This window comes from Eurypyga helias, unplaced genomic scaffold (genome assembly GCF_000690775.1).
Source record: "Eurypyga helias isolate BGI_N326 unplaced genomic scaffold, ASM69077v1 scaffold26247, whole genome shotgun sequence".
NCBI classification, from domain to species: domain Eukaryota; kingdom Metazoa; phylum Chordata; class Aves; order Eurypygiformes; family Eurypygidae; genus Eurypyga; species Eurypyga helias.
Genome location: NW_010264071.1, coordinates 1 through 22,241, shown reverse-complemented (window position 1 = coordinate 22,241; position 22,241 = coordinate 1). Strand labels below are relative to the sequence as shown.

Here is a 22,241-nt window from a genome sequence, read left to right as displayed (position 1 = left end):
TTGCACTTGGCCTTGTTGAACTGAGAACACTGACACCATTCTTTCCCTTTAATTTCTCTGGTTTGGCAAAAGGTTTTTGCTTCAGTTCCTGTTCAACTGAACCTCGCTAATAAGCTGGTGAGTGGGATCAATTGACTGTACAAGGGGAAGTGTCTGCATAGTAAACTTAATTAAAAACTTGATGCTATTTGAGTTTGAACTATATTAATCTCAGCTGTATCTGGCAATTTGTTGTTTTTATTCACTGTTTTTAAAAAAAAAACATTGTCCATCAGTTGGTAAATACAAAAGATGTAAATGTTGGGTTGTCTGTGATCAAATGAACGATACTCTTTTGTCTTACTGTAGACTAGATCTGGCTGAAGGACATAACACTGTACCATGCTCCGCAATGGCCTAGGAAAGACCTTTCGATTTCTGGGGTATACTGTGCAATATGGCTGCGTAGCGCACTGCGCCTTTGAGTACCTTGGAGGGATCGTTGTGGTAACTTTTCATTTTTATGACATTTAAAAGAAAATAAAACTATACTACTGAAATTGTATGTGATAATGCCAGTACTTCAGGTTTCTTTTTGTTTTAAAGTTTTTCCAGAGTGTTTGGTGAATCGATATTTTTTTTTTGACGTAGGTCCAGCCTTTATGAAAGGTGTTTTCTGCTCAAGGCATTTGTACTTTTTGTTAAGTTGCCACTCGAGGCAGCACCGAAATAAATAAACTATGGTTAAGTGTTTTGAAGAGCGTACATTCTTCCAGAAAGACTGCAGTCGCTAATAATGCCATAGGAGAGGCTCTTGTTCTCCAGTGTGGGCAGACTTCTGGATGCTTTGTGCTGCCTCCCCCTCCTGCCCAGGTTCTGAACCTAGCGGATAGTGCTGCTGGACAAAGTGTGTTTTGGCTGTGACCTGCTCTTCCGGCTTCACTGGTACAGAGCCTGAAGAAAGGGATAAGCTGGCAGAGCTCTGAGTGCTGCTCCCAATAATTTCCCTCAGATGAGGTATGGAAATAAATCTGTAGGGGCTGGTAGCGCCTGGCACAGTTCAGGGCCAATCCTGAGCGAATACAGAGCCGTGACGGGGTCAGAGGTGCTCTGGAGCCTGTCCTCACCTTTTCAATGGATCAGATGTTTCTTGAAGGATCTCACTTTTTAAACTGTTCTTTCATTACACCTTTTCTACCTTATTAGCAAATAATTTGAATATTAATGTATTTTAGATAAAGTAACTGGAAGTAATTTGTTTCTCAATTTTTTTTTTAATTTGCAGTGTTCTGGACCTTCAATGGAACCAACCATTCAGAATTCTGATATTGTCTTTTCGGAGAACCTTAGCCGCCACTTTTACTGCATTCGAAAGTATGCTCCTCTGTTGAGACCAGATTTCACCTTCCTTTGCCAGAGCTTGTCAGTAACCACATTCTATCTGTCCTCTCTTTTTCATATATCCGCCTGCTTCTAAACTGTAATTTTTCCAAATCTCCTCCCATTGCACCTTTTGGAAGTTAAAGTAAATCAGCAGATACAGCCCATGGAACAGCTTGTCAGAATTCCTTTAGGATATAGTCTTTGTCACTTTTACAGCTTTGTACAAAAAATGGAAAAACTCCCTTTTTCTTTTTTCCCCTAAAACAGTTCTGTTGGGTGAGTGTCACTTCTCTCTGTGTGCTTTAGTTGTACTCGAAAACCAAGCTGTAGGTGTGGCTGTGTGGTCGTCAGGGAAGGGACCAAATGGCGTAAGCACCATTTATCTGATGCCACTTCCTTGCTGTGTTGTAGAGCACAGTAGGCTCAAGGACCTCACCCAATCTCTAACGGGCTGTTCCACTGCAGTCTAATGGGTATAATTAGAAGGCAAAAGGAATATAAGGTCTTACGCACTCAGATTAGGCATTTTAAGTTTCACTGGGAGAATAACACTTGGACAGTAACATTTAGGAACACAATCTGTTCTGTTCCATGTAAATGTAGCGAGAGCATGAGGTTAAATGGCATGCATTTCATCACAGCATTGTCAATTAACGTGCAGTCTTAAATATTTTATAAATGGTCTGAATGACAAAATCTCTCCAAATGCACTTTAAAAAGCTGTTTGTAAAATTACACCCTGGGTAGAACTGAAGAAACCAAAATTGCAGACAAGATTTTCTTCAGCAGAAGCAAGGGTCTTTCATGTACATCACTGTTTTTGGAGTGTACATTGATGCACATGTATTCAGCCAAATGGCTTGTACTTAGAGTTCTTCTGTTTGTTTTTGTTTCTGTTTTTTCCTCTCAGAGGAGATATTGTAATTGTGAAAAGCCCAAATGACCCCAAGTCAAATATCTGTAAAAGAGTAATTGGCTTGGAAGGGGACAAAGTCTGCACAAGCAACCCTTCAGATTTCCTTAAGAGTCACAGCTATGTAAGTATTAGTTTCTTTGTAAATTAATGTTTACTTAAGTAAGTCTTAGGTACTCTGTAAAGTATCTGCAATATTTGAGTATCATCATAAATTCTGAAGTATAACACTCATAAATTTATTCTTCTTGTATATATACAATAAAATACTGTAATTTGTAAAACCTGTTTATGGCAAACTGTCTTTCTCAGTGTCTTTTGTCTCTGCAGGAAGCGTAGGCAGGTGATATCTTTGCTGTGCCCCTTGCTTAGGCCTTTTTCCCTGAAAGCTTCCCTCTCAAATTCTCTGCATAAAGTGCAGTACGGATGGCAGACTCGAGGGCTTGGGCTTAAGGCAAAAGTCTTTCTGTATTTTAAACAGTAAAACATGAAAATTTTGTCTCTGCAGTAGCTTTGAGGATTTTGCTTTCAAAATTATACTGTGGTGTATCTCTGTGTTTCAGTGTAACAGTGTTTTAATTTTTCTCAGTATGGTTGGAAAAGTTTAGTGATTTTTTTTTTTTGACATTGTCCAAAAAGTCTGGTAACAAGATGAAATAAAACCAAAATATTCTTAATGCTCACTGGTCCTTATGCAGAGAGACTTCACTGAGGTTTGGAAAAATCCGTGACTCAAGATTTTCAGCAACTTCTTTTAAGACTATAATCAGAAATCATGATTACACAAAAATGTAGGGTCACTTCCCCAAAGCACATCGGACTATTACCTCTTGTGCAGACAGCAGCTTTTGCACATGGTGCTGAATCTTGAAAGAAAGCTCTTCTGCTGCCTTCTTGTATCCGCTTCATCCTCGTCCTCAGAACGAGAAGAATTACCATCTGGCCTGTAGCTGTGCTGGTAGTGAATTTTATGGAACATGCCCTCCAGCCAGCTAGCTTGTGATGGATAAATCCAAGGGCTCAGCTACCATGGAGCCAGCCAGCTTCACCAGCGTGCCTTCAGGGACCGCTGCTTCCTTTGTGTTGAAGTGCTGAGGCAGAGTCTGTCCGTATGACAATCGGTGACACAGTTCTTGTCAGCACTGTGCTTAGATCTGGGGTCTGGGTTTAGGCAAGACTTAGAACCAGCAGGCAAGGGCATGATTCATGCCCTGTTGTTTCTTCCACTCCAGCGTCGAGGCAAGACATCTCAGACACCTGTCCCTAACGTGCCCTTCTGACAGCGCTGGTACCGGTGAGCTTCTCTCTGCGCTTCGGTCGCTCCTGGGCAGAAAGAAGGAACTCTGTCACAGTTACATTTTGAAGGGGAGAACAGAGCATTTAGTTTTTCCAGAAGTCAAATTGCGTTACCGTTTAACCAAGGAAAAAACCAACCCAACCCACCTTTCTTACCGAGTTGAAGAAATTTTCTAGCTCCTATGAGAGCAGTAATTTAGATGAAATATGAATTTCCCAGATCAGAATGACCTGACATGGAGACCTGAATTATGTGTACGCTGATTGATGCACAAGTTTCTCTGAGCATCATCTTCCCTACTTGTCTTTGTGTTGGCAGGGAAGTTCAGGAAGGGTTAATAGGATGTCAGCTTTTCTGGAAACCTTGAGGTAATCAAATGAATATCCAGCACAGTAATTTCTACCCTAGGTGTAAGATTTCTTGTCTTCAGTTTTAAGTCACTGTAAAAGGAGAATGAGAGGCTGAGGAATGCAGAGCCCATTTCCTGTTTTCCTGTGTGTGTTTTTCATACAGGCTAATGTGTGGAAACACAGCAAAGTGACAGGCGAGCTGTCTCAGTTCCTGCGTTGTAACTTGTATCTAGGGGGAGAATCAGTGTAACGGGAAATGCTTCTGTTTCTTAGTGCGTATCTGTGTTCCTCCTGTCTTCACTGGCTGCTGAAGAGGCAGGTATTTCTGTTTGTTCTGGAGACTTCCTCCACAGAAGAGTATGTTCCTAACATGGATATCTGCACTTCATGCTTTTAACTTACACTGGTTTGTTGACTAAGTAGATTGTTACTGTTGGGGAGGGAAAAAATTATCTATCTCTGTGTTTGGATAACTGTCTAATCAGATTCCTTAGTGAAGTGCTGTGCACTTTCTCTTCTTTATTCAAACGCAAAATTCTTCAAAGGAAACAGCAGCAGCTGATGTACAGAGAACAGGCTGTTTGTTTTGTTGATACTTCCTTGAGAAGAATTAAACTGAGTTGGGTTTTTGAGAAAATTTTTGAAACTCTGAGGAAAGGCCTTGGCTGGGAACCCACGAGGCCACAAGTGCTGCCCGGTGTGTCTGGCTGCCAGGGAAAGGTACAGTTGCAGGCCCTCTCAGTGAGTAAAGCTTAGAATTTGTCATGAGCGTTGCTGTTTGTATCTGGCTACTAACTGCTGCTTGTAAAAATGAGAATCCTCTGGGTGATACCTGCATGCAGTGACACAACAGTGTGAAGTGAGAGGCCTGGTTTTATTACACAGACCTGCTCAGCCTTCCCTGACTAACTTACCTCCTGTTTTAGGGAGTGACAGTGAATGGCTGCTGTCATGTTTGCAAACTTATTACAGTACAGTAAATACCAAATATCAGATGCCAGAAATATCCCAGATGAGGTAGCTTGAGGCTCTGCTCCATTCTGTGCTGGTGCTTGCCCACGAATGGTTAGGTGTAGGGAGCCAGCCAGTTACTGGAGAGGGCAGAGGAGCACCAGTACAGCAAACATGCCCAGCGCAGCAGAGTGAAGCCACCGCTAAGTAGCTGCTTCTCCTGTCATCCCCAAAGGACAATCCTTACAGTCCTGTTAGCAGAAACTACGCTTAGCCTGCACTGGCAGTGTGTGGTGGCATACGTTACACATTTTAAGTTAAGGATTTTTGTGCTCAGAAGCACTCTCCTATGTGATTCTTAATTCTGAAGCCTGAGAGAATGCTAAAATTGTATCCTGCATCCAGTCCTGTTTCATGAATATACTAGTGATGATGGCTGATCATAGAATCATAGAATGGTTTGGGTTGGAAGGGACCTTAAAGACCATCCAGTTCCAACCCCCCTGCCATGGGCAGGGACACCTTCCACTAGACCAGGTTGCTCCAAGCCTCATCCAGCCTGGCCTTGAACACTTCCAGGAATGGGCCATCCACAGCTTCTCTGGGCAACCTGTTCCAGTGCCTCACCACCCTCTCCGCGAAGAACTTTTTCCTGATGTCTAATCTAAACCTCCCCACTTTCAATTTAAACCCGTTCCCCCTTGTCCTGTCACTACAAGCCCTTTTAAAAAAGTCCCCTCCCAGGGAGAGAGAATGGAGTTTGCTGTCTGTGAAATTACAGTGAGATACTTTATTGCCACAAACAACCAAATAGGTACCTGTAGATTAAAACAAACAAACCATCACCCACAAAAAGACCCCCCCAAACTAACAAACCAAACTTCCAAGCCATAATAAAAATGAAAAAATAATTAAAAATAAGTTGAATAAGGAGATACTCAGTTGAGTAGAAATGCAGTGTAGCAGTGGCAGTTATGTGAAAGTCTTTATAGTGGTATGGAAATGCTTTTGCTGCTATACTGAGCTCATGTATGTCGTATAAGGAAAAAAAATACTTCTGTCAGGGAGCACTAAGTGGAAGGCTGTACCAAAAAACTGTCTTTGGTGGAGTCACTGAGTTAGAAGTTGAATTACAAGCTGACGGAACTAATGCTGCGTATCAAATTGATTGGTATGAAGTAAGCACGTGCTTCAATAAAAATTTAAGTACATAAGAAACGTCTTTACTTCAGACCCTGAACAGTACATGAGGCTTCATGAGCTAGAGGTTGGAGCTTCTCTGTGGAATAATGAGGGAAATCTTCCTAGGTGCATGAAAAGTATATTGAAATCCCTTTTTTGAGCAAGCTGCTATAGTATTACAAAGTTGGAAAAATATAGTTTTTCTTTTAATTGCTTTTTATTGACATTTGGTATGGAATATCAGCGTTACACTGGCAGTTTTGCTGGGCCCTTTTTTGTTTTGTGCTCAGCGATGCCGTTAATAGAAGCAAGTGTATTTACTGTAACACGCACTCAAGAAGGCATGATACGTTCTTACTGTATCAAAAGCGATGTGGTATGAAACCAAAAGTTAAAAAGGCAAACTAATTTTTAGTATGTGGTATTCAGACTTTAGTTTCAATTACTAAAAAATATCTTTACTGATTTATTCATTTAAGATTTATGTAAGGAGAGTTAATAAGTAAATTAGTCACAATAGCCCTCTGAAACGGTCTTAAAAAAAACACCTGAAAGGTTAACTCTCATATTTAAGATTTCCTGTTTTTTAAAAGTCTTACTACAGATCCAGGTTTATAATGCAGATTGAGTATCCTATTGTTTTATTTGAATTTGTTTTAATGCCATTTACTTTAGCTTTAATTTCTTTAGTACCATATGTTCTTGTGCTGCAGCTCCTATTTACAAACTGAAAAAGTGAGGGGTAAGTCATCAGATTAAAACCGCCTGTATGTCATAAACCACCAATATGCCAAGCCTTTGTGTCACTTAAACAAAAGTAGTACCTAATAATGTCACTTAATACAGCTAGAATCTGTAAATAAAGGAACTGCCTTTCGCAAGTCACAGTGATAAAAAGCTGAGATACAAACCCATATCTCAGCAACACCGCTGGTCATCAATCACAGCGCACCACTAATGCTGTGAGACTGGCTGATGCGGGGGAAGCATGTTTACCCTGTGCTAAAATGAGGTGCGCTGCGGAGATGGCATCTCTTCATCCTGTGGTTAACTCCAGAGCTAACATAATTCCCAAGATAATGCATCTTGCTGTGTTTGCAGATGGGAGAAGTGGCCTTATGCAGTGCTCTCACCTCTTCAACACTCGCTGGCAAGCGCACTAAGAATATTGTGTGGGCACTAAGAATAACATAATGTAAACAGCACAATATCACCGAATAGTGCTACTGATTTTGGATGCACAACGCAAGACGCTGCAGGGTGGTTTGATATTTGAGAGAGCTCAATACCAGTGGGTAGTCTCTTCAAAATATCCTAAATAGCAATTTAAAAAAAGAGAATCTCAAAACACTAGTTCTTCTTCCTTTGTCCTTAGTATCTTAATGGCTAGTTGACACTCATGGTTTAGTATTTTGGTCATCTAAATTTTAATAGTTGCTGGCCAGGAGAAGGGAAACATCCTACACTTTCTCCTTAGCTGTAGTGTTCTAGAGGCTTGAGGGAAGGTTATGCCATCATTTTAAGCAGCATGCTAAATAATTAATTAAGCAGGTATGCTAAATGTGTCTGTTGGAAAAGGAAAACTGATTTGGCTTATTTGTTCAGTTTGCAGATCCCTCTACATCCCAGTACAGAGAGTTCACGACTAGAGCTAATCTAGAATCTTTTGAGAAGTAATTTTAAACCAAATTCTGATTTGTCAAAACTGCATTATTCAGGGGAAAAGAAACACAGAAATTTTATCAATCTACTTCCCAATGTTTCCAGGGTTTCTTCTGCTCCAGTGGCTTGGTCTTTTTACCTTTGCAGTTTTGTTTCTGGTATTTCAAGAACATAAGAGTGGCATGACTTGACACAGCAGCGCTGGTACTGTTCACGATAGCTTATCCTCGTGTCTGTGGGGCCAGGGAGGTGGGCATGGCTACACCGTAGCTCAGGGCCCAGCAGTGAGAGGCTCGGCTTAAACCCAACTCCTGAATGAGCTCCTGCCGAGGTCTCCTACATCTCTTCCTCAGACAGCTTTTTCCCCACAGCCTGAACCAAGATGAGACGGCTGCGCTGTATCAGCTCGTCTTGAGTGCAGGCCAGCTACACTGGGGTGGGGAGAGCACTGCCCTGGCTCTGACACGCTGCCCTGGATCTTCTGTTCAGCCCATTCATTCCTGAAGGAAAACCGTGAAGAAATCTCCTTGTTGAATTGAGGGCGAGTTGGTTCAAGATCCCTCGTTTCTGAATTTACAGCGCTAGGTGTTTTCCTCCGTGGAATCCGGTTGTGGCTCCACTGGTCAGATCAGTTTGAACCTTCAAGATTTTATGATTCTGTTATCTCTCTGCTCCAAGTTAAGTACTAACTTCCATGAAGCTGCTCAGGATGATGAGACCAACTCCTCAAGGACTCAGGGAAGACTCTGAGCACAAGTTTCAGTCTGCCTAGATGAGCTTCACGTCTGAGAGAAGGACCTGTTTCATGTTTTCCCTCCTCTGTACATGCTAGCTAGGGCCTTCTGGCTGTCTTAAATGATGAGATTGTGCGGAGTTGAGGCCTCAGACTGATTAGGAGAGATTCAGGTCCCTCCCGATGGAGCTGGCAGATGATACTTTTAAGATTACTTAACCCTGCCCCGTATTTCTCGGCCGTTGTTGTGACCAGGCTTACTAGCTGGAGGTTCGCCTGTGTCCAGGGCCACATTTACTTTTTGCTGGCCGGAGTTCAACCACGACAGCACACAAGTGTTTGAATCCTTATTTTGACACGGAAAATTTGCTAACAGCCAAAAAGTGATACTGAAAGAAAACATATCTTGTCATTTGATTGGTGGAGGTGTTTTTGATGTGAAAATTCTGGGACCTTTCCCACAAAGCAGCGAGTGCAGGGATCAAACCTTTTCAATTCCAAGACAGCAAGCTGAGGAACAGCAGTAGCTCTCTGTGCACTGCACACAGTTTAGAAGGAGCAACTGTAGTTAAAAGCCACACAGATATTCAGATAACCAGTGAATGCTTTGACAGATTCCTCTCACAGGTTCCCCAGAGCTTTCTTGGAGAACAACACGGAGCTGGTATGCGTGCACGGGAAAGAAAGATGTCCTACAGGTTCAAACCTTACCCTCCTTGTACTACATGTGTTAACTTTGCTACCATTGAAGGCTGTGTGATTTTAATACTGGTTAATAATTAATTTCAAAACTTAAGAATAGAAAAGTCTTCATATCTTACCTTTGAACACATATTCTATTAAAACAAGCAATGGGTCAACAAAGAGAATGAATTCATAACATAAATATTGCATGACGGTGAGTTTAATGTCTGTATAAAAACCTGTTAGTGTTTCATTGTCATCTTTTCTCACGATAATCTGGACCACGGTCATGATGTATTCTTATTAATGTGTATTTAAACAAACTGGGCCAAGTACATTATGCCTTATTCATGAGCAGCTTAAGCTCTTCAGTAAGTAAAAGGAAACTGCTAAACTGTTGGGAAGTACCTATGAGTTTAAGGTAAATCCATTCTGTTATATCTTTTAATAAATTCCTAGTAATCCAGCCATTTAGTGATAGCTAGAAGATGTTGATTTAAGATCTTTATACTGCTGAAGTTCCAAAGTGGCTGCTACCGTTTCATGGCTTTTTGCAGCACAAAGAAGGAGATGCAAATGCCTGTGCTGATTTTGAAAATACTAAGCTAATTAATGTTGGGTTTTATAGAGATGGCAGCCTTAATATGAACAACATTTATGATAAGTCTGCAGAAACGGTGCCTAGAGCAACTGGATCATTAAAAAAGGAGTGTCTGTTAAGCATTATTCACTCTTGGTTCTGAATTGATAAATAAAGGAGTAAGGAACAGTTATAGGAGACTTTAAGTATAGAGTGATAAAACAAACTCCTACATTTCTGTGGTGTATATTTTATCCTAACTAGATGCAATTTACTTAAATAAGGCAATTTAATCAGTATTTAGTAAATTTGTCATTTGATATTGTAGATTCTTTCATCATATTTCACTTTAATCAAGAAAGGTAACACCTGTGGTTTATTCACAAAAGCCGCTTTTGTTCAGCGAACACCCGCAGGTCACGAAGCAATTACATTTGTTGCTTGTGCCCAAGTAGGAGGCACTTAAATAGACCTTAGTAGGGATAGATGAGAACCTGCAGACTTTATTCTTTTGTCCAGCACTGAGATTAGTTCTTCTCATAGCTCAAGAAGGAAGCCTCTGCACTGAAAAGAAAAGATGGGAATGATTTAAAGTTCTTCTTAAGTTGGAAACTTTGATATTGCTGGAGGTGATGTGAATACCTGTGACCTTAGGAAAGTTCAGGCTTCATCTACTCCCAGCTGATTGTACATGCCGGTGTTCTTTGACAAACAGACTGCTTGGAAATCCCAAAGGAGGAATTGCAAGAGATTCACAGTTAAAAAAAAAAAAAATCCCTATTTCTCCATCTTTAGTACCTGCCCAACAAAAAGCAACCAAACCAAAACCCCAACCCAGACCACAGAGCCCATTTTTATTTGCTCAGGTTTGAGGTATTTTTGAGGTGGATAATTTAATCTGGTAATCTCACCTGCAGTATATTAATTTCCTGTATGCCAGTTTGCACATACCAGAGCGCAGGCAGCTCACCTCGTGGTTTTGAAGTTCGTGAGGTCACATGATGCCAAACTTGGAGTAAACAGACCAGAAGAATGTCATTTTTTTGTTGATCCCCCGCTGGCCATGTATGTAAATTAATGTTTTAGGCTAGGAAGTACGTGTGAGGCACCTGACCTGTGCCTTGTTTCTGCCGTTTTAACTATACCGGGAAGTAGAAGACAAACCGTCCGGTTTGCTGCGGTGAAAGACACTGATTTATCTGAGCCGAAACAGAGGAAGTGACTGCTGAGCTCAGTTGTTCTACACGATAATCTTGCTCTTCTGCTCTACCTGCTCCTGTACTAGAGCCCTGGAAAGGAGCAGGGGGCAGAGTCATGTGTTCTCGTGCATATAAGCTGCCCCTCAGACAACCCGTTCTGCCCGAGAACTGCTGCTCCTTGGACATAAATCCGCAGCTAATCTGCTCAAAACCAGAGGCGCAAGGCTTGCTGGGCAGGGAGCGTCTGCAGACGCCCAGAGGCAGCGTGTTCTCCTGTCAGCCTGCGCTGCTGGGGAGCTGCTGTTTTCCACGTGGCCCGCCGGTTAGTCCTGTGACAGCGCAGTTGTTGAACGTTGCTGCGGCCGCAGCCCGGCTGCGCGCGGTAACTGGGGTTGCAGCTGTACTTCTTCCAGACAGGTAACTCCCAGAGGTCCGTGGATGCCAGATGCGACACTCTGAATTGTCAAGCACAAGCGGCTTTCCCGCTGCCTCGGGTTTTTTTGGCAGTCACAGCCCATTGGTGGGTAATTAATACATTCTTACTGCAAATGCAAGTTTTCTATAGTTATTTTTTTTCTTTGGCTAAAAACGTACCTTATTCCCAGCTGCTGTGCTTGCGTAGCTTTGAGGTGCTTCAGGCTGGGTCCTGATTCTTCAGAGGTTGATACTGATGTGAGTTCTCCCGCCGACGTCAGTGATATGCTCCAGAAATAGCTTGGTGCAGAAACCCTTGCTGGCTTCTCGCTTTAGCCTTTATTTTAAAGGGGTGTATATAACTTTTTTTTTTTTAAATTAATTATTATGGCCTGTCACTGGTATTTGGTTTCACATTTTCACGTAATCCATGTGCTTCCTGCTGCTTGTCTTAGTGCGAGGTTGCAGTGAATTGCCTAGGTGATGGACAGGCACTGTGCAGTGGCACTACGCTGCACGAACTCCAGATGAGTCGGATGTTGTGACAGTACTCAACAACAAATCCAGCGGGGTTGGGTCCCATCGTGCCTTCTTCCCTGGAGAGCTACACAAGCACCCAAAGTGGTGAATTTGAGGCTATAGGAACATCCCTTATTGCAAATGTTTGATCTGGGATGCAAACTGTGACCGTCATGTTCAGACAAGGAATTGGTAGTATCAGAAGTAGTAAGCGATGTGCCACGGGTGGCAAAAGCACTTTATTTTCTATACGCTTTTGGAGCATGGAGGAAAGAGTCGAGAAGTGGTTAGAATACTTGTGTTATGAGTGGGTCCTGATTTCACATAGTAACAGATGAGCTTCATGTTCTGCCGACGAGTCGGGGAAAAGTGAGAAAGCCAGTGGAAGTAGAAGGGGAGCTGGTCATGTCCTGCCGGTGAAAGTGATGCTTTTTCAGCAATGTGAAAGGTTCGGCTGGGTTTGCTTTTTCATTTCATTTAAAAAAAATGTCCCTTTCAAAGTCATCCATGCTTCTGTGTATTTGCTGAGACAGTCTCAAAACGACGGTAGTTTGATGTATGATGTGTCGTTCTGGTGGATGCTGGAGAGTTTGCACCAGAACGTGCTTTGCCTTCTGGTACGTCCATGGAAACCAGAGCTGCAAGAGGTGAATGCTGTAGGTGGGTACGTGGTGAGCAAGTGAAGATGAGTATCAAACTAGCCTCGCGCTTTCAAAAGGGCTGCTGTCATACTGCTGCTGTGCCGCTCCACGTACAGCTTCTAAATGATGGGGGCGGATGTGCCCTCTGACATGCCCGACGCACTTATCCTGGATACCGGAGAAATCCAGGGAGAAGACGAACGGGCTCACGTATGCTTGCTCTGCCGCTGCCAGAGACCGACAACTGGTTCTTAATCCGTAGCTTAACGCGCTTCCCCCAGTCGAACAAAGGGATTCTGGGTAGCGGGCTATCCTCACGTCCCAGTCTGCCAACAGGCAGGCAGGAGCACGACTGAGCAAGGGCCAAAAAGGCTTATTTAAGGCCAAGGTTCCCCGTAAGTGCTCCCTGGACGGATACCTGTTGGTACCGACAGTTACACTTCAGCAGCACTGTCCCGACTGCAGGGGCACCTGGTTTTATTCTTAATGGTTCACATCCAGACTTTCCTACTAGAGCGGTATTTTTAGTCTGTTATCCCTGAATTCTGGGTATGTAGGCTATACTGAAACATTCATGTTTTATTGCTCAAAGTCTGTGGTTTTAAAATTTTGTTTCAGTATTTTTTTTTCTCTGAATTTTGGGCATAGTAATATTTAAAGGACATAGTAATATTTAAATTACATAGTAATATTTAAAGTACATATTTGATTTTGGAAAAATGTCTGTTAACTTAAAGTCCCTGTTAGATATTATCTAGATGGAGAGTATGTTGCGTCTTTCAAATTTTCAGCCTGGTTTAGAATTTTAGCAACAAAACAGATGAGAAAAAAATAATTAAGTCTTTTATTGGGTGACTTGCACAGGTTACTTACGTCTAAAATGTTGTAAAAAAAGCATATGAAAACAGTGTTGTTTACTCCAAGCGGAAACCTCAGTTTAAGACTTACCGTAACAACTTTTTCCTATATGAAAGCTTTACGCCCTTATTTAGGTAACTAACGCAGTGGTGTTGCTGTTTCTCATTTTGTCCTTGAGTCAGTCTGTGAATGCCATGGGTCCATGGTATGTAATATAGTTAATGCATAAGAGATATAGGCAATGGAAGGTCTCTGCTGTATAGTATAAGGTCACCATCATTAATTTTCAAATTATAAAAAGGGATTTGCTGTTTTGTGATCATCATTATTGCAATATAATGTGTTGTGGATTCTGCCTGCACATAAAATGAACTGTGATCTTAATTAGAACTTTGACAAGCCTACTCCGATAAAATGATGAGATTATTCGTAATTGATGTCACAATCAATTACCAGTTAGTTCATCATGAATCTACTAACAGGTCTAGCCTTGGTGCTGGCCCCAGGATGTTGATGAGTGTGTGGCTGCCCTGTTCATGCTGTTACTGCGACAGGAGGGCAGATTTTCAGTCAACATCCTAATGACCTCTTTTGAAGTCTATTAAATTAATGACCCTGTCACATTGGTCTAACCTCTTACATCTTCATTTTGGATTTTTTGTTGCAAACCATTGTTTTTTGAGCACATGATAGAACAGATACTTTGGAGCACTCCTCCTCATCCCTCCAAAGCTGGCACTGTGTTTTACTAGGTTCAATAAAAAATCAGTTCATTATACAGTCATGACATACAGATCACAGAAATCAGAAAATACCCTGTAAGGCAAACTCTGCTTGATTCCATCCTGGGCTGTTTTCTTTTTTACATTTCAATCTTGCTTAATCATAGGTGCCTAAAGGACACGTTTGGTTAGAAGGTGACAACCTCAGGAATTCTACAGACTCGAGGTGCTACGGACCTGTTCCTTACGGACTGATAAGAGGACGGATTTGTTTTAAGGTACATATGTTTATAATATCTAAAACCAGTTGCATTAAGACATTTTCATTGCCTGGGTGTTAGGTATTAAACTCACCTCCTTAACCATCTGACCAACACAGATGTAAAGGAAGCTTGGGCACTTGCTGTAAAGGGACAATTCGACAACAGTGGGGTTTTGGAGGGACGACTTGTTTGTTGAGCAGCACAGTCTGAGCAGTCACTGCCTCTGCAAACGGAATGCTTTGGCAAACCCGATAAACCCACAAACCTACACACTCCTACACCCTGCTGCACGGACATACGTTCCATCCTTAATTCCACTCTTGCCTCTGCAAAATGGTAGGAAAGGGCAAACCTCCACAGTTCCTTCTCCAACTCGTGTGCTCGTATGGAGAAACTGCCGTTCAGTACTCGAAGGGACTATCTGTGAAGAACCGGTGTGTATGGACAGCCGTACTTATTCCCAGTACCCTCCGCAGCAGGAAGTTTCTGTCCAGCTTGTACCCCAACAAGGAGGATGTTGGAGCATCTTTGCAGTGACTGACAGGACCGAACTCTAAATTTAGCAAGCAGTAAACTCTAGAATGAAGGGAACTTACACACTTCTCACTGAAGGACTACTTGAGGACTCCAGAATATTGTCTTTTTAAAAAGATAGCGTGCAATCACTTGATACTTAATCAAAATTATTGTTTAATTGTTATTTTGGAGCAGTTGTTTTACAGTGGTGCACAGGGTACTGATTATTGACGTTTTCATGAGATTTAAGTATATGGTGCCTAACAAAAGCAAAAATGTGTTTATTCTTCAAATGAATGTTTATAGTTTGGGTTGTTTATGGTAACTCTTAAGTGATTCTGCTATTGAACATTCCAGTGAAAGGCAGCACAATACCGCTAGTCCGTGTGGTGGCAGCCAGTTAGCAGACCACTGGCCAAGAAACCTATGTATGCTTTTTAATTTAGTCTACTACAGGTTTGCCTTCTTTTTCACGAAAAATCTCTTACTGCCTTGAGGATGGAAGCTTAGGTGGCCTTATCTTAAAGCGGATTTTGGATAAGCAGATCTGACACTGCTTTTTAATGCCGTTATGTTTTTAGTAAGGGATGCAAAAAACCAAATCTAATTTGGAAGTAACAGATTTCAACAGGAGAGAGAGAGCGCTCATGCCAAGTGTGTTCAGGCAGCCTGCTCTTGGCAAAATGTAAATGCTAATTCCCTCTCTAGCTCTCCGTCAGTGTTGGTGCACCAGTTTTTAACACATACAGAAATAATGATACTTGATTTTATTTGCCCCTTTTCCTCCCTGCCACCTCCCAGCCACCACCCTGCGAGAGAGGTTCATCCCACAAAAAGGCCATGGAAATCAAAAGTAGCTGCAAATTCAGCAAAGGCCGAGGAGTCTCACTTGACAGAACTCATGCTTCATCCTGTTGTAGGTAGGATGTCCTGTGCATTCCCTGGACTTAGGCTCCATGTCAAAAATAGACCTGTAATGTAGCTTCAAAAGAGCTAGTTAGCCCCATTTATCCCCCATCCATCAGATCAGATCTATGTAGGCCAAACCAAAGAGGGCAAGGGGAAATAGCTGCTAATTGGACTAGCCAGTTTGAACGAACAAGTCACAGTCAACTTCTGTCATAACTTGGGAATTACTACACACGGTGGCATGTCTTTGTTTCCCACAGAAGGCTTGTTCCGTCTCCTTTCCAAACACGAGTGTCGTTTTTCGCATTCACCTCATTTTCATTCTAACCCTACCACTAGGATTACAGGGATGAATCTGAAAGTAAATTGTCAAAACAGCATTTAAACCAAATTTGATTACTTTCACTGCAAGCAAGTCAAGTTGCAGTAGGTGTGATTTGAGTTGCCTGAAAGGAGATTTGTGTTGTAGTGAATGCCCTAAGAAACTCCTTCTCTGGGCCTTTACTCAGACTTGTAATACGGGATATCCCTATTCCCTTTTACTCCCGCTCGCCTTTGATGCCAAAGACTTGACACCCACCCTGCAGCCAGAGAGAGCCTCTGGAGAGCTCTGAATTCCACAGCTTTGCTTCTAACCAGGATCAGAAAGCTCCTTCTGTTGGTTCCTGTCTCAGCAGAACTTAAAACAGCTTACTGGCCAGAGAGACGTGACGCTACCTCGGGATATCCCTATTCCCTTTTACTCCCGCTCGCCTTTGATGCCAAAGACTTGACACCCACCCTGCAGCCAGAGAGAGCCTCTGGAGAGCTCTGAATTCCACAGCTTTGCTTCTAACCAGGATCAGAAAGCTCCTTCTGTTGGTTCCTGTCTCAGCAGAACTTAAAACAGCTTACTGGCCAGAGAGACGTGACGCTACCTCTGCGTCAGTGCTCTTCCCTAACTGCACGTGCCAAAAAAGACCTTGATTTTCTTGCACAAGACAGCTTTGAGCCTTTTTCGGATGCCCAGGATTTGAAGTCCTGTGAATGACTCATCCTTCTTGTCTTCCCGAGGGCCCAGGCGCAGTCCTGCTGATGGCAGCTGAGCACAGCGCCGCAAGGGGCCTGGCAGGGCAGGCCTGGGGAGCTTCGAGCATTGCCCGGTCCCAGACTAGCCGTGAGTTGATGCTCCTGTGTCTTGCTACTCAGTCTCCCATCCTGAAGTGCCTCTGCCTCTTCCGGCATTGTCTTTTGGGCTGGGCAGAAGTCATGGGGTGTGAAATACTGAACCTTGGGACTGTGCTTCCTCTTTTACACTGAGAAAATTACTTTTTACCTCCAGATGGAAAGCATCAAAGGCTCCTGTGCCGTGCATGTTCCACGAACTCGGTTAGAGGAGCTGCTGTTCCTGGAAGGTGACTGCATGCCTTCCTTAGGATCAAACTGTCAGGAGAAATGAGCAAGATAAACCCCATAGTAAGAGGTACTTTGGGAACAAGGTAGTGCATCGTCGTCCTGTCTGGTCACTTCATTTTGAGTGGGGACTGTGAGATTTTTATGGGATTAGAGCCACAGAAGGGCCTTCATTCTTCAACATCATCTCTTTCCTTTATCCCCTCGTGCCACCTTTGAAAGGACGTGCGGCGAGGAGACACAGGCTGGCAAGGGAGACACAGGACAGAGTGTAAGAGGATGTCCTTGATTCCCTATCACTTTTTTTTTTTGCATCCAAGACCAGCCCACGCCTAACTAGTGAATGTTCAGAGCAATGTGCTCCTGGGAGCACTCGGTAGTACGGACAGCTATAGAGTGATTTCGGAAAGAAAGCGTTTTCACCAGTGGGCATCATTCTCTCACGCTTGTGCTTGGTGACGATTTGTGCTCCTCCTTTTCCCACACAGCACTCCCCTTCTCAGAGGAGCCCCTGATGGTGGCAGCCACTGCACTCCTTTCTGCCTGTCTGCATGGTGTAAGCTTACCTAGAAGCCTGTGGGCTTTTTTCCCAAGGTTTGGTGTTTGCAGTTCAAATGCCCATCTTGAAAATACAAATGCACATCTCACAGAACTACCTTCACAGGGAACTAATGTTCATGGTATTCTTTCTTCTCACAGATGGTTCAAAAATATATACCTTGTCTTTTAAGTTAAGAGGTTTGCAAATTAACAAACTTGGTATTTGAAAGGTATTTTCTAGGAATGTCTATTTTTTTTAGCCTTGGAAATAATACATAACTTGGGAGGTTCCCCATAGCAAGGCACACTGTGTATAAATGAGTGTTGTCTCTGGCCACTATGGACTGATGATTCCTCCTGATACGTAGTATTTACTACTCCTAGGAAAAGAAGCACAGGGGTGTCAGCCAAAGAGCTAAAATCATAGAATCACAGAACGGTTTGGGTTGGAAGGACCTTAAAGCCCATCCAGTTCCAATCCCCCTGCCATGGGCAGGGACACCTTCCACTAGACCAGGTTGCTCCAAGCCTCATCCAGCCTGGCCTTGAACACTCCCAGGGATGGGGCATCCACAGCTTCTCTGGGCAACCTGTTCCAGTGCCTCTCCACCCTCTCCGGGAAGAACTTCTTCCTGATATCTAAACCTCCCCACTTTCAATTTAAACCCGTTACCCCTGGTCCTGTCACTACAGACCCTTGTAAAAAGTCCCCCCCAGCTTCCTTGTAGCCCCTTCAGGCACTGGAAGGTGCTATAAGGTCTCCCCGGAGCCTTCTCTTCTCCAGGCTGAACAAGCCCAACTCTCTCAGCCTGTCCCCAGAGCAGAGGGGCTCCAGCCCTCGGAGCATCTCCGTGGCCTCCTCTGGACTCACTCCAACCAGTCTGTATCCTTCTGATGCTGAGGGCTCCACAGCTGGATGCAGCACCCCAGGTGGGGTCTCACCAGAGCAGAGCAGAGGGGGAGAATCCCCTCCCTCGCCCTGCTGTTTATTACAGGATATATATAACTGCATTATATTACGCAGTTTATGAAATGATTGCGGTAAGAAATGAAAACACTGAGCTTTGAGTTGTGGTAACAATGTCTTGTAACTGTGTTTTATTTTACAGATATGGCCTCTGAATGACTTCGGATTTCTACGTGCAAGCCCTAATGGTCATAGATTTCTTGATGACTGAAAGATTTAAGTGACTATTGCCAGCTTTCATAATATTTTCTACTGAAGTCATGGAACTATTTTTGTTTAGAATAAACACAAGTGTTACTTGACAAAGATGTCTCGGAGATTACGTCTAATGTGGAAGTGGGAATGATACGCTCTGTCATCAGCGAAAACGATAGGCCTTTCACTGGGACTAGCCAGAGGAAACAGAGTCAGTGCTTGGATTTATTAGAAAGCTTTGGTTTTTACTACAAGCCGAGGTTAGCAAGGACTGACAACAAGGGATGAAAAAGGCGCAGTGTCCCACGTCGGCCATGCCTGCGCGAGCGAGTAGTTACTGAAAACAGCACCAGTGGGGTTTTGGATCTGCTGGTCACTTGCAGGCTTTTCCTTAAATGGGCTGTAGTTTGGCCTGGTGGCCTGTGTGCTCCGTAGGGCCCAACGCACAGCTTCCTGGTTAGTCTTCGTCTAAGGAGTGAAGACTGCGCTTGTCTGGATGGGGAGAGTTGGTGCTCTGGCTCCAAGCTGAAAAGTTAACGTAGATGTAGTGGAGGGACTGGCCCTGCCGCCAGCCTCTTGGATCTGCAAGTCTCGGCCGCCTCTTTCCAAGGCTCAAGTCCTTGTGAGGATTGAATGACGTTAAATATTTAGGGTAGAAATAGAAGACGTTCCCGTTTCCCACTAAAACGCACCTTACTCCTCATTATCTTCACGGCATTCAGATGTGTGCCCCCTGATTAAATTCTGTCATCGGAGCCATTAAAAGGATTTAACCTAAGAGGCAGGGCCTAAGGTATCATTGACACAGACTGAAATTGAAAGTTACTCTGTTGTTCGCTGGGAAAGAAATGTCATTTAGATCACGAGATACATTCCGGTTGTACAGAACTTTGTGTTCTGCCCTGGAGGTTTTTAATAACTACCTCTTTAGCTGTGGGAGGAGAAAACCCCAGCCTTGGCTCTGCAGAGCCGTGCTAGCCAATGGGCACGTCTCCTTCCTTAAGCCCGACCAAACTGGTTCTTGTAGTGCTGCCCCTTTTCTTTAAGGTACGTTTCTTAGCAGATACTGTCCCCTGTTTGTGCAGTCTTTCAAGCAGTTCGTAACAACGTGCTCCACTGAGACAGTCAGCGAAGGATCTCGATAACCAGCGAACACGTGTCACAACAAACCAAAGATACGTCTACGGTTTCGCTCCTGAAGACAGCGTAATTCCCACCGCATCGGCACGAGAGACTGTAACGCTGCTCCTCTGCCAAAAAAGAGAACAAAAAAAGCCTTCAGTGCTCGGGCAGAATCAAGAATTGATTTTGGAGCTTCTTCACAAAGCTGCTCGTAATAACCAAACGTAATTCGTGTGCACGACCCTCCCGCGGCTGGAGCACCAACAGCGCTACCTGTGCTTCCGGGTGTTGCTCAGAACGTAAGCGTAGCCTTAAAAAGTGTCCCAGGGACTGCGAGGCCTTCGCTGGCCAAACAGCCAGGGTCAGCGCAGCCTCTTCAAAAGGGCAAATAACGAAACGGTGCCCAGCGGTGCCAAGAGGCGTTAGAAGGCCCGCCCCAGCGAGTCCTTCAGGACGAGCCCTTGCGAGAGCAGCTCAGAACCAGGGGGTGTTGGTTACACACACAGATGGTTCCGAAGAGACTGCTAACACAGGAAACAAACATAGACAGAAGAAAGTAGATAGGATTTTCCCCCCCTAGCTTAAAAATACCCACCACCGAACACAAACATGAACAGTAAAAATAAATAAAAATCAGCCACTCATCCAAAAAGCAGGTAAATGATAAAAGCTAAGAATAATATAAAGGACAGAGGTAGCACACTGCCAGATGAAAAAAAAATCTGCATGAAGACACCTGCATCCTACCATCACAGAAAGAGCAAGAAGATGCAGGAGAGATTTGGGAATAATCTGGCAATCTATGTAAATATACCAAAAGAAGAGAGCTTTGGGAAAAGGGGTACTGCAGGCAGGGCAGGGGGGAAGGAGAGATGAGGAAGGAGCACAAAACGACTACCACAAAGTTCCAATTCAGGCAATCGCAGGGAACAGAATAGCTAAATCTGAGGAGAAAATGAAGTAGGACTTGGGGTAAGACAACACATTGGTAGGAGAGGCAGAAAACCCAGGGCGCAGCCGCAGCGAGAACGGAAGCCGCTGGGGACAAGCGGTAAGGCGCGCGTACCTTCGTTCCAGGACATATCCTCGAGATGAACCTGCGCGTGTAGCGGCCCTTCTTCTGCCAGACCGTCTGCTGCGAAGGAAACACGACAGCCGGTCAGCCCCGCCAACACGGGGGTCTTCCTGGGAAACCAACACCCTCGCGTACCGAGCCGCCAGTCTGGCCCCTGTCTGAGTCGCGCCCAGGCCCTGCTCTCAGATAAAAACACACTTCTCTCAAGTTTTAGCGTCCGCGTGTCTGCCTCAGCGGGAACCAGACCTGCTGCAGCCCGGAGAAGATGCATTACCAAAACAAAGCCAGTACTTTGGCGCATCCCAAACAATTCCGCGAGGGCAGAGGCAACCCTTCTTTGCTATAAACGCCTTCTAGGAGCCTGGCTGTTACCTCCCGTTGCACAAGCTGAAAGTGGCAGCGTCTGCTTGCCTCTGCGTCTCACAAAATCACGGCGTGGTTGGGGTCAGAGGGGACCTCTCCAGCCCGCCTGCACGAGCGGGGGCGGCAAGAGCAGCCCGCCCAGGGCCACGGCCAGGCCGGTTCTAAATACCTCCACAAGCCCTCCCGCAACCCACCTCCCTTCAGAAAGGAGAGGCTAAATGCACCCCTCCCAGTAAGCACCACCTGAGTGCAGAGATGCCTGGGAGGACACCACCAAGACCCCTGCAGAAGGATATTCCTCACAAAAGGTAAACTGCAAAAACACTGTCAGGGGAAAACCGGTCCCAGTGTTCTCCTGTGACAGAGTCGCTCAGCACAGCAAGAAGGTCAGTTCTGGCCTGCACCTCTGAGATCTGCTGCCGTTTGGTCCCCCAGGTTCTTTCAGCACTGAGCACAGCACGAAGTGTAACGTGCAAAATCCAACTGAAATGATCAAACAGCAAGACAAACAGGGTTCCTTGCCGTTCATCAGCATTCGCATTCGAGGTGCAAAGTTCACATCAACTTCTTTAACGTAATAATTTCAGATTTTGTCAACAAAGTTGCAAGTGAAGCCATAAAAGGCAGGATGTATAGAGAAAAGGGACATAAACCCCTTTACAGCTTCCTACACAAAACCTCCCAGCTGCTGCCTGACACCTGGAAGCTCCAACTCCCCAAATGCTGCGTTTTACAGAACCAGAGATGCCCGACAGCTGATCGTTAGCACATGCACAGAGATGCCTTACACTGGGCAAGACTCAGGAGCTTAGTGCTTATTAGAGGTTTAAAT

At 44.2% G+C, this 22,241-nt stretch overlaps 2 protein-coding genes across 2 annotated transcripts; one reads left to right on the top strand and one right to left on the bottom strand.

Moving 5' to 3' along the window:
* Positions 1-344: 344 nt before the first annotated feature.
* Positions 345-18,956, top strand: IMMP1L (IMP1 inner mitochondrial membrane peptidase-like (S. cerevisiae)). The gene is made up of 5 exons (XM_010156286.1): positions 345-486; positions 1,265-1,353; positions 2,273-2,399; positions 14,235-14,345; positions 18,797-18,956. Exons 1-5 carry the CDS (start codon positions 382-384, stop codon positions 18,863-18,865), a joined length of 501 nt encoding a protein of 166 aa, XP_010154588.1. The 5' UTR covers positions 345-381; the 3' UTR covers positions 18,866-18,956.
* Positions 18,957-19,974: 1,018 nt separating this feature from the next.
* On the bottom strand, positions 19,975-21,156 carry LOC104513058 (dnaJ homolog subfamily C member 24-like; the record flags this gene model as incomplete). Its single annotated transcript, XM_010156287.1, has 2 exons — positions 19,975-20,099; positions 21,038-21,156. Coding segments are annotated over 2 exons (244 nt in total), but the record flags the coding sequence as incomplete, so codon positions are not given.
* Between the last annotated feature and the right edge of the window lie 1,085 nt (positions 21,157-22,241).

Excerpts from the sequence above, each read along its gene's own strand:
- IMMP1L (XM_010156286.1), top strand. The coding sequence starts at position 382 with ATGCTCCGCAATGGCCTAGGAAAGACCTTTCGATTTCTGGGGTATACT. Across the intron at positions 487-1,264 it reads ACCTTGGAGGGATCGTTGTG|TGTTCTGGACCTTCAATGGA; the intron begins GTAACTTTTCAT and ends TTTAATTTGCAG. Across the intron at positions 1,354-2,272 it reads CACTTTTACTGCATTCGAAA|AGGAGATATTGTAATTGTGA; the intron begins GTATGCTCCTCT and ends TTTTCCTCTCAG.